General features: G+C 42.0%; 1 protein-coding gene and 1 long non-coding RNA gene across 4 annotated transcripts in view; one reads left to right on the top strand and one right to left on the bottom strand.

The window, feature by feature from the left end:
* Window positions 1–2141: 2141 nt before the first annotated feature.
* Window positions 2142–5417, bottom strand: LOC117755275. The gene is made up of 3 exons (XR_004612568.1): window positions 5326–5417; window positions 3979–4111; window positions 2142–2516 (listed from the first exon to the last, which is right to left on the bottom strand). It is a non-coding gene; the product is annotated as an uncharacterized LOC117755275 (long non-coding RNA).
* arhgef7a (Rho guanine nucleotide exchange factor (GEF) 7a) overlaps window positions 4955–12669 on the top strand; it is a 26558-nt gene continuing 18843 nt past the window's right edge. The window contains exons 1-2 of one of the 3 annotated variants that reach the window (XM_034574929.1): window positions 4955–5720; window positions 10491–10574. In XM_034574929.1, the coding sequence (XP_034430820.1) occupies window positions 5556–5720; window positions 10491–10574 (249 nt within the window). In that variant the 5' untranslated portion in view covers window positions 4955–5555. The remainder of the gene's footprint in view (window positions 5721–10490; window positions 10575–12669) is intronic. The other 2 variants (XM_034574928.1, XM_034574927.1) reach the window with 2 other exon arrangements.

The raw sequence follows: 12669 nt of genomic DNA, 5'->3' as shown, positions 1-12669 counted from the left end.
GCACACACACACACACGGAGATCAGTCATGGAGATCACGACTCAGAGCGATGCTGTGACTGTGCAATGATGTATTTTCAAATGCGCAGTTTGGATGTTAAATGTGGCGGAGACACCACAGTCAGTATAAGTCATGCTTTCCAACCGACAGAGGCGTAGCTGGGAATTATATGGACCTGGGTGAATTGTTTGTTTTTGCCACCTGGGGGCAACAAGCTGTAGAGACACATATTCAATTGATATTAAAAAGCCTGTTTATCCATCAAGAAGAAGAACCCCCTTGCTGCATGTCCTCCCCCACTCCCTCTCTGGTCCCCTTCACAGCTAGCTCTCTATCCCATCCAAAATAAAGCCAGAAAAAAACCCCAAAATATAAATAAATTTAAAAGAAAAAGAACAGTGTCAACAACAGTGAACATTAATCAAAGCTGTTTTCAAACACGCCTTGAACTCCGTATATTTTCCTGAAAGTTTCTGGAGGGGCTTGAAATTGTGAAATGTACCTTTAAGACATTCTGCGTTGCCTAGACACGAGAGACCGAACGTCATCAGACTGCACATTGTATTATCAATCAATCATGTATTATCAATTGTATTATCTTATCTTAATTTGCTGTCACCTTTCAGATCACATGCACCCATTGTTAATGTAAAAAAATATTTAAATTCATATTCACAAAATCATTAGAATTCATTAATAATTAAAATAAAATAAAACAATCGTCAATACAATGAATCAATAATCAATTATTCTGTTCCCCCACAGCAGCTACACTTTATTCAGCTAACATTTCAAACTTTAAAATTGTAAACCAAGGTTAACAAGCAATTTTGTTCCTTTTATGAAAGTTTTAAACCAATAATTGCTTGTATAAGACCCTGTTTAACATCACATAATGAGGCAAGAGAAAACTAAATGCCTTGAAAGCATCTGGACATGTAGGTGTAGTTTGAAGGCAGCCAAGAAAACTCACTTTGCTCCTGAGGACAAAATAAAAGATTGAAAAGCTCCTGAACAAGCAGGTAAGTGGAGCCTGTTGATTTTATTTTATTGACACTAGATTTCTTAATTTTATTAAAGTTTTTACAGAGTCTATACAGTTATAATGAAGCGATGTCTAAGATAACACATCTCAGTGACTGAATACTGTTCATTGTGCGTCACAGACAAAATTACGTTTGATGGCTCCTAATACAAAAACCATTTGCTGTCGACACCCACTTCACTTACGTAAATATAGCCTATATCTGATTATCTCTCCTCCCTCTATCTTGACATTGAGTGCGTTTCGAGTCCATCCATCATATTGCTTATGCACTCTGGCCTGTGGAGTGGCTCTGGGTTTCCTGGAGTTTGCCTGGTCAGAATAAAATATGCACTGACTCAGAGAGCTTGAGAGGAAGAGATGGCCACATGAAGTTTGGGCACCGATAAGTCAGGGGACTGTGAGGGTGATGAAAGTTTGTGGATTCTGAGATGTGTTTGTAGAAGCCATCTTCTTTTCTTCCTCAGCTTTTCTTTTTTTTTTTACAAAGGGTGCAAAGTTTGCTTCCAGAAATTGCTGTTATTGATTTGGATTAATGTTCCCCCACTACCTGTGAACGGTTGCTCGGGCCACTGGTGCATCCACCCCAATGCTGAGCATGATCAATATCAACCTTTTTAGTCGAAGAGGTGATCTTTCTCAAATGTTTCTGCATACGTTTTTCCCTAAACTTGCCTTTTGTTTAACGTTCCACAGCACTTATTTCCATTGGCTTGTTTAGATATTCCCTTGCAAACTTCTCACACAGAATTTTGAGGTGAGGACGCAGGAAAGTTTTTTCCTCTGATGACTCCTCCATGAAGGTCATATTTGTGCAGTATAGTGCACCAGAGTGTGCTGAATGTTCCTGACAGTATTCTGGAGTCAAACAGAGGATTAGATTTGCCCTTCTATTAATCCCACATGCAGTTCTCCTGAAAAGTTGGTTATTTTTGCTCTTCCAGACCTCCACCATAACTGTTGACTCCCATCTATTAATGACATTACGTCCTGCCTGAAATGCTTCGCTATCTAATCTTCTCCTGCTTTGTGAGCATCAGGTATCTTCATTTGGAGAGAATCAGGCAGATGCATAGAGGAGAACATAGCTACACTATATGGCCTTTTCCTGACGATCATTGTGAACTAAGAGAAAAGAGAGCATGATTTTTCCTGTGGAAATGTAGGGATGACCTGGGAATGGAAGGATGCATGAAGCCTGGGGCCAGCCAAACATTAGCACCCCTGGTTACGGACCCATGGCGATAAGACCTACGAGGCACATCGGCATCCCTCGACGCTGCCTGTTTAGAACACGGATGGCCTCGAGAGTCAAGCTTCCTGACAACAGATACACAGACCCTTTGTCACCCTCACACAGAAGAGAGGGAGATGGAAAGGTGCTGTGAGAGAACGAGCAGGCCTGAGCCGGGATGTCTGTCCCTGCAGCTTTCTTTGGTTACCATGGAGATCCTGTGGGTATCCGAGATTCCTGCAGGTAGAGATGGAAAAATAAAAAATGTATCAAACACACGTTAAAAATGCTTTAGAATGTTTTGGTGGATTTAATGACGATTAATAGTACATCTGGTCAGAAAGCTTTCGTAATCAGTCTTTATTAATTGGTAACCCATTGATAAATACTCATGTCTGTGCTGATAAATATTGATAAATTCATAATTGATGAAGGTTTTTCACATTCTATTAACGCCACAGCAAACACTTGTAAGTTATCTGGATTCTAAAATATGAATGAGTCATCAATAAATTATATCTACACCTTTTGAAATGTTAAGAATTTGTTAGAAATGTTTTTCCTTTACACAAAGTACAAGTGATTATCTACTGTAGTGGTCACTGTGATAGACTTAAGACCAAAAAAGAAGAAGCAAGTGTGGTGGAAATCTGAAAATAAAGAGCAAACAAGGAAATTGTCTTTGTGTATTTATTAAGAAGAAACTCTTGCAAAAGGATCAACCCAGAGCTCCGCACGGCTCACTGTCAGAGAGGCGATAAGAAACAAAGTAATTATTACAGACTCATAATGTGAGGAGCAACCTTGGATGAAGCAGGTGGTTTCGCTACATGTCTTAGGGAGGGAAGGAACACCAGATAAGAGCTTACTGGAATGAACAATTTACACCAAAGAGGTATTGGAGCCATGGCTGAAAGAGAAAGGTTACGTGAGGATGACATTTCCACGACAAAAGTGTCCTGCTAGAGGAGGATAACACCAACCTGGCAACACAATGACAGCCTAATAATGGCTGATTTGTAAAGCATTAATAAATTATTGATTGTCCATTAATAAGTCCAGGGAACACATGCAGAGATTAGATGGATGCTAGTCACAAATAGACTGAATGTCACCATACATCACTAGAAATTGACCATGAAACTTGTCCATTTTAAGGACACTTTATGGACGTTTCTTCATCAGTATGAGGTTTTCTTAACTCTACAACTAAAGTTACCTCTGATATGTAGATAACTAATTGGCCATCATTAACTTGTAGTGGACACAGGTTATTAATAGGAGATAACTTGTTGTGTAAAGCTATTGGCCACCTGAAGATAACAGCATACGAGCAACAAAAGAGTTTACAGATCAGTAGATTGAGTGTGCAGTGAGCGCCATCCTGTGGCCAAAGTGATAAGTGCAGATGTGCTCTTCCTCACTACCTCTTCCTCCATTATTGTCATAACTATATTAAATTCCAGCTTTTCATTTTGCCTCAGGACAAACACAACGAGAGAGGGTTGGATAATGTTTCCTTCCAAGGCTTACAATAATTTATTTCACTATAAAATGAATCTGCCTGTTATTGTTTTGATAAATTATGTACTTACTGAAAAAGTAGTGTCCTAGAACCCAAGATGGCATACAACCAACAGTTTATTTTATCATTATCTATTTATTAATTCTGGCTATTTTTATTCAATTATTCATTTACCCATTGACTAATAGATTCAGCTCTTTAACGTCTCGCTGGCTCAGTGGAGCCTTGTCCCAAGCCTCTCTGTGTTTGAATAATTTGCATGTTTCCTTGTTCATGTTGGTTCCAGCAGGTGATCCAGTTTCCTCCCCTGGTCAAAAACAAAACACAGGTCAGCTCAGGTTGAACTGAACAGAGTCTCTGAACTGCTTTTCAACTGAGAATCTCTTTGTCCAGGCGGTTTTCTCAGGTACAAGCAGAAACACTGCTGCAGGTACATGGATACAATGAAACTGTGCTTTAAATGAAAATGTTTTAGGGTTGGATTTGACCACTTTTGCTTATGACCCCTTAAAATAGAGTTACATCCTTGTGACCCCGCAACAGAATAGGGTAAATGTGTGTTTGTGTGTGTGAGTGTGTGTGTCATGTGTGTGTATGTGTGTGTGTGCCTACTCATTTTTGTTGCCTCTTTGGACCTTTTCCATTATAAATTAAGCAACCTTGTCAGGAGTAGTAGACCTCATGGGGACCAAATCCAGGTCCTAATTAGGCCACTTAATTCCTTAGGTCCTGGTTGAGGTTTGATGTGAATTGTGGTCACGTTTAGGTTAGGTCCCCATTTTCTGACCCCCTTTCAATGGGCTGTTTGAGGGTTAAGACTTGCTTTTCGGGTTGGGGTCCGGTTAGGTTGAGGTAGGGGCTATAGGGAATGCATTATGCCAATGAGTGTCTTTACTAAAATAGAAGTACAGTTAGGTTGTCCCTACTTGTATTTATATTTGAAACTTTTTTGCTTCATTACTGCTCATCGTGATAAATTAAAGGACGAATAAAAACGAATACAAAATGTGACCCCTTCAGAATGACCTTGTTGGGAACTTCCTCTTTGGGGATATAAGAAAGAATCATCACATCATTACAGACATGGAGCATCACTGACATATTGTTTTTATTAAAGCAGATCGTCATGACAGTGCTGAAGTCCAGCTGATCAGTTTTGTGTCGATAAAGCATCATCACTGTTGAAGCTGCTGCTCTGTCTGCTCATCCTCCTTCTGAATGGAGGCACAGAGATAACAACGGGCAGCAGCCATAATAAAACAGGGCAGGAAACGCACAGCCACACATGAGGAGGCCTGCTCGTGTCACACTGATGCGTCCTAACAACTGGTTGGACTCGCCTGTCCCTCTGCTGTGATGTCATCCAATGGACGAGTGGCTGGCGGCTGCGATGCGCATACGTGCAGCCCGCTGCCTCAACGCATCACAGAGGAGCGCGCTTGACAGCTTGCCAGGTTAGAGAGAGAAAACACACACACACACTCACACACACACACACACACTGAAGGGAGGAAACCAGACCTGCCGAGGCTCCACCAGTCAGCCGTCACCATCCTCCGCATCCAGGTTTCCTCATCGACATCATCCTTTTCTATGGATCCACGATGTTCCTCCTCTAACGCACGGATGGTGACGGTGGTGATGCTGGCAGTGTAACCGGTGGACGCCGTTAGAGACACCCGCACACAGCCGCTTTGTCGAGGAGGGGGAGAAAGAAAAACAACATCGGGGGGGATCTGTTGTGACTGGACATGAATTCGGCGGAACAGACGGTGACATGGTTGATCACGCTCGGGGTGCTGGAGTCGCCGAAGAAGACCATCTCGGATCCCGAGGCGTTCCTGCAGAGCTCCCTGAAGGATGGGGTGGTGCTGTGCCGGCTGCTGGAGCGGCTCAGCCCCGGGTCCACGGAGAAAGTAAGAGCAATACACCCCCCCACACACACTCACCCCATCTCCCCGTGTACTGCATAACCCTATACCCGCCCGCCCCGTCGGCGGGGTGCGCTGCCCGGATCCGCGGTTTGTTGTCTGGAGTCTCCCTCTGCGCACTGGTCCGTGAGGCGATTTCTTTTGTAGGTCACGGCAGCCCGGGTTATTGTCTGCGAAAACAACGCCAGGACGTGGTGGCACATAACGTGTGTCAGCGTGGGGCGATTCAAAAGAAAAGAAAAAGAAAAGGATCAGAGAAAGGAGAGGGGGGAAAGAAAGGAGGCCCCAGTGCGTATTGATCTGCTCCAAACAAGGCAGCATCACAACAACAGGAGAAATGATTGATCAGATGTATCAGAGGGGGTTAGATCCACTGTGGGGTCTTATAAATAAACTACTGCAGGCCTCATTTAGCAGCTTATGTTTCAGTGCAGGTTTATTCAACAGCCTCGGTGTTAAATTCCTCTTCAATCCACGGCGATGTGGCCTTTATGTCAATGTGAGGGATGACTATACACACTCCTCGGCTATAAGAGTGGGCCGCCATTGACTGCAAAGGCGCACAGACACACAGACGTGGACCCTCTCCCCATTTAAAGACACAGTGCACGTGTTTGTGTCCGTCAACCTAAAGCTCCAGTCGTGCAGCAGGCCCCGCGTAAAGGAGCCAATGTTTCCCTGGAAAGTGGACGTTCCGCCCGGAGGCCCCTGCTGCAGCTCCGTGTGAGCGTTAAATGATAAAACAGCTTCCTCCAATTTGCACGTTGTCAGTGTTGTTTAATTAATGTGTGCCATAATGAAATCAGGGTTTGTTTTTTTGCACCGTTTTGTTCACATGACCATTTCATGAGGGCTAGTGTATCTCTAGGCACGGTTTGTAAAGGAGGACACATCTGGAGCATTGCACAGACACACTAATGGATGAAATCCATCAGATGAAGTCTGAGGCCCAATCAGCCTGTATGCTGCTGAGCTATTTTCTCACATCTGCTGCCATCTTATGTCAGGGAGGATTTTATGTGTCTCATTTGCAAGTGGCTGCAGAGAAGATGTTCGAATTCCTCCGTCCTGCCCTGCAAAAGCATTTTCATATTATCAAACTATTGCAGTGGTATGTATTTCACTATATCTTTTGTTTTACCATAATGGTCTGACAGGAGTGACCTGGCAATAGATTTAAAATGGGACGCTGGTCACTGAAGACAGGTTCTGTAGCTTAGTTAAATCTTAAGAACAATAGCAACGTGTGATGATTCCCCCAGTCAGCAAATTGAACTGACAGAGCTGGTGAGCTGAAACTGTAAATGAACACAAGGTGAGCAAAAAAGAACCAAAAAAAAGAACAACAACCACAAAAACTAGTGTGGCACTAGGCCAAACAATATGTCTAGTTTTTATAGTAAGAATACAGAAGAAAAGGGGAAGTGGTAGATAACCTGAAGTATTGATTTTTCATAAAACATAGCAAGTGCATTTGCATTCAAACCAAAATATGCATCGTATGAATATTTTCTTTTTGCTTTTGATGAGAAAATAAGAATCTAGGAATTGTGACCATCATATCAGAGAGCCATGCTGAGTGGGACATATATAGTAAATGAAAATCTAACTTGTCATTGCCCTCTGGTGGACAAACTATGTAATGGATTCACTGATACATCAAACAGATACTTGTCATGTCTACGCTGATAACTGTCTTGTTATCAGATGGACGACACGTTTCTACTTCCCCTCACCATCCAGAAATGAAGCCAAAATAATCTGTATACAATCGCTGTCATTTTGCGACGATGACATTTTGGATTGTAGTCTGGAGCCATGGCAGCAAGGTTGCGCTAATGCACAAACCTGACCAATCAGTCTAAGCTGTCAATCATGACATTTCGAACCGTTACTACATCAAATAACTAATTAAAATCGAACCTACCAAAAACATGAACATTTGAACAAACATCAGTGTGATAAGAACTACTTAAAATGACAAAAACTATCTTTGAGAAATGTTTATTTGCCGTGTACACTGACTGTTCATTTGCTTATGTCCCATCCACTAATATAGATGAGGCAATATTTATAACCTATACTGCAGCCAGCCACCAGGGGACAATTGAAATGATTTGGCTTTACTTTTGGGGCGCCATCATGTCGTCCATCTTTCTATACAGTCTCTAACTGATACAGATATATATGTGGTAATCTAACATTGACCAACATATCGACCTGGTCTGCCCGAGTTATCATGCTAAATGTTACACTATTTCTACTATAAATGCTAATAATGTTTTTCTTTCCCCCCATGCATGCCTGCTGTTTTATCTAACATTTCATCTTCTCCTTCTTGCTTTTACAATAATGAGCAGGGTTTGAATCCCTTGGCATTTATCTGCGGTATCATTGGCCAGCATATCCAGTCGCTATCTGACCCAGATGCGACCCATAGCATCTCCGAGATGTTGTAGGCATCATCCTTCCCTGTTTCTGTTCTGTACCGAGTTCCCAGAGCTATAATCGGATGAGTAATTGCCTTCAGACCTGCAGTAGTGGATGTGAATGTGGGCCAGAGGAGAGTATGAGATGAGGAGGGGGCACAAGTGGGCCACGTGTCAGTTGCCATCAAGGTAGATGCCAGTAACGTTACCCCACAGACCAGATATGTAAACATGAGGTTGTATCATGTTCTTTCTAATTAGCTGTAAAAATCCCCTTTGTGCACGTCCCTCACGTCTCATCTTTGCTGCTCAGTTTCCCTCCAATAACAGTGCAGAGCAAGAGAGAGCTGCAAGGCCACGATGTGAGGATGTTTCAGTTTTATCTCATCGAAAGAAGGTCTTCCTTTATCAGTGACCCACACGACATGATCGCCCTAGTGTCTAGTAATCAATGAGTGCTACCAGCACGCTTCCTAGACTTGCCTCTAACCTGGGCACACTCAGACAACATGATCCTCTCACCTTCTCATTATCATATTTGCACTTTATTACTTTATTACATTAGCACTGTTGCCTCACTGCACAAAGGTTCCTGGTTCAAATCCCAGCTTTGCATGTTTTCTGCTGAGTACTCTGGCTTCCTCCCACAGTCTAAAGACATGCAGATTTGGCTTTAAGTTAATTGTCCGTAGGTGTGAATGAGAGGGATTTGTTTGTCTGTATATATTGACCCTGCCATACGCCGGCGATGAGTCCAGGATGTACATAATGTCAGCTGGGATTGGCTGCGGTGGTATAGATAAAGGATGGATGGACAATGAGAGATATGAGGAAAAACTGTAACTGAGGAAAATGAGAATATGTTGGCTAGATAATGGATAATATGAATCAAATGAGGTGGGGAGAGTTTTCAAGCAAAATGAAAAGAAAAGTAAAATGTCCGATTTTTTTTTACAAATAACAGGCCTAGTAGTGAGGAACAGGAGTGAAGGAAACACAAACAGCATTTGCAATAAAAGATAACTATGCCTTTTATATTCTTTGTCTTGTATTTACCAACATATATAAGAACTTACTGCAAATATACCAACAATGGTCTTTATATTGACTGATAGGTAACCAAGACAAATCAGTAACCTAATAAAGGTACAGAAAACAGTGGCTCCCTTACACGATGTGTCCACTACAGAGAGCTGATAAGTGTAATTTTAAAATATTACATTTCCTGATATATATCATGGTCACAATTCATAAAGAAATCTACGGATTTTTCCTCAAGAATATATGTTGTTATTGTCTTAAAAATCCTTCATCACTCAAACTAACATACTGTATATATATCTCCATACACTCAGAAGTGACTTTAACAGGCAGACCTGTACAATCCAATGCAATCTAATGCAGCTGTTATGTCATAAAGTCTATATACTTTCATGATGATAATGATATTCAGTTGTTTTTTAATGTGTTGGGTTAAGATATTATATGTCTTAGCACTGAGGTTATAGTCAGTGATTGTTTTGCATTGGAAATCATTCTATTAAAGGTACGGTGTGTATAATTTAGTGACATCTAGTGGTGAAGTTGCATGTTGCAGCTGAACACCCCTCACCTCACCCTTCCCCTCCTAACATGAAAGAGAAGCTGTGGTAGCATTAATTTGTTATAAAAAATCAAAAGGTGTTTAGTTTGTCCCGTCTGGGCTACTGTATTCAAAACATGGTGGCCTCCATAGAGAGGACCCCCCCCTCTGATGTAAATATAAAGAAATATAAAATATAAATATAAATATAAAAGGTCCATTCTAGGGTAAAGAAAACATCAATTTGTACAATTTAGATGAAACACCCTAGTGAAAACATCACTAGGATTATTTTATATTCAAGTTGTGCCAATAGATCCCTTTCACCTACACCTTACACACTGGACCTTTAAATGATAAGTGATGACAGAATTTAGGATTTTTAAAATGTACTATTCTCTCCCATGTGGTTACAGGAAGTTATAATAAAACCCAGTGCTGCCATAGGCTATCAGGGCAGCAGTGGGGGATCCCTATTTGTCAACGTCATTTCCCTCCACCAGCTCCGCCGCCTCCTCCACTTCCCCGCTGCGGGATTTGTGCTCAGCCTCCCCGGAGCGTCAGGCCCAGTGCAGCCGCTCCAACTGTAGAATGCGTGTCGGGGAAAGAAGACGCATTTTCCGGGCTGATAAACTCACAGATACCCGCAGCGTGAGGAGCAGGACTCATCCAGCGGCAGCAGCAGGGAGCCAGGAGGCTTTTTATCTATTTGATTTTCTCTAACCAGCGTTTGCGTCTTTCCAGATTTACCAGGAACCGAAGAACGACGGCGAGTGTTTGAGCAACATAAAGGAGTTCCTGAAGGGCTGCTTGTCGTTCCGCGTCGAGGTGAGAGGCTTCCCCCCCTTTTTATTTACACATGTCTGCGCATATCTGGTGTTAAAACGTGACGCTGCTCTGCGTGTATCACCGAGTGCACCGCGAAGTTTGTGTGCAAGAGGGGACTCGAACAATGGGGCTGCTGGAGCCGCTGACACAGGGAGGAGGAGTGGAAGTGTAGCAGCCGGGAACAGTCCCACATCGGCCGGACACAACAGAGCTGTGGCTGTGCAACATTGTAGCAAGCACCAGTGACGTTAATGGATCAAACTGTTAAACTGTGGCCTGTTTACGTTTCCTTCTTTTGTTTACGTTCGTGCTGGGTGATAAAACAATAACAATGATTATCGGAATATCGTGTTTATCAATAGAAATGTAACAAAGGTTTGGTATATATCGATTTAGATTGTTGCTAATTCATTGTGCAAGCACTGGATCTACCTCAGCCACAAAGAAGTGTTTAAACCCTCAACCTTCACTCAGGACCAAACATCTTCAAACCTAAAATATATAATAATGTGATGATTATCGTGGTGATTATCGATATGGATTTTTCATCTTTGTCTCATTTTTGGTCACATCACCCAGCCCCAGTTAAAGCTTTTTAATTAATGCAAAGCTTTGTCCTTGGGTTCAAATGTGTCTTTATTGTCACGACCACTTACGGGTGAGCGATGTGGCCACAAATTATATCAGGATTCAAATTTTCATATCAGTACATGTCGATAATTATCACTATAAATCGCAGAAATAAAGCTAAACCTAAACAGCAAAGATATTTTATAAATCTGAGGTTGATTAATTATCGATTTATTCCGCACTGTGCCTGTACAATGCATAAACATTGAGTCTATATACAGCTCTGGAAAAAATTAGGAGTCCACTGCAAGATTATCAGATTCTCTGCTTTTACAAGGTAAAACATGAAAAAAAAGTAATATTCTTTGAACTACTGAAAACATTTATCCCAAGTTTAACAGACATTGATGCAATGGCTGCCGTACATGTAGAGATGCAGACTTAAAACAAATCTGGAGTGGTCCCAGGGTTGTATATTTAATATTTGTTACATTGCTATTTATACAAATTGTATTGCAGTAATTATAGATATTGTTGTATTTCTCAGTCTTACCACCACAGATTAAGACCTCACACATGTTTGTCTTTATAGAAATATTTAGGTGCATTATAGTTTTTGTGTAATGATTATACCCGTTCATAATCTGTAGCAAATTGAAGGCAGCGTGCTGTTTAAGTCTGTGTGTTGGCCAGTGCACAGTGGGGTCATTGAACCGCCCCTGTGTGACAATGAAACTCACTGTTTCCCAGCATTGCCGAGTGTCCAGCCACAGAACGAGAGGTGGAGACGGGCTGAGACAGAGCGCCGTCACACTGAGTGTGTGAAACATCATTTAGTGGTTACACACAGCTGAGATGCCAGTGAGGGAGAAGACTTTATTAAAAAAGAGCCTCTGTTTGTTTTGGTTCAGTTCAGGGAGGGACAGCTTCTGGCAAAGGTATTGAGCAATAATCTGTTTTTTTAAAGTAATTGTTCCCCTGTCATAACCATAACACTGCCACCAATTTCCTGTATGGGTCATTCCATGTTGAATCATCACACTCATTGGCTGCATCGTCACAGATCGTAACGAAATTTGAGAAAATTGAAAAAGCCAATTTGGTCACATGAGAAACCTGTGAAATGCTACTATAGCACAAACATGATTTGACATGCAATGACCCACATTTGTTAAGACTGTGTTTAGGTCCTGGCGTGCTAAAGTGTTTTTAAACGTATGTGACTTTTCCTTTTATTTTGGATTGAAGTGGACAGCGCAGGATTATTGTAGTTTGGGGGTCATGGCAGTCCTCCCGCTCACCAGCTGCAGATGGATCTTCTCCAGAGCTCAGAGCACTGCTGGCTCCGGCCCCAGGTAGCTGCGGCTGCAGATTAGAGCAGTGGTTCGCTTTTTTGTGAAAGATGTGACAGATAGAGGCTGTGCTATTCGCAGGCCTGACCTTCCTCATTTTAATTGAGTTAAGCTTGATGTTTGGCAGAGCATCAACGCACTGGTCTTGCCATATTTCAACCAGATTGATCCCA

The sequence above is a fragment of the Hippoglossus hippoglossus genome, chromosome 21 (genome assembly GCF_009819705.1).
Source record: "Hippoglossus hippoglossus isolate fHipHip1 chromosome 21, fHipHip1.pri, whole genome shotgun sequence".
Taxonomy (NCBI): Eukaryota; Metazoa; Chordata; class Actinopteri; order Pleuronectiformes; family Pleuronectidae; genus Hippoglossus; species Hippoglossus hippoglossus.
This window is presented reverse-complemented; position numbering and strand designations above follow the sequence as displayed.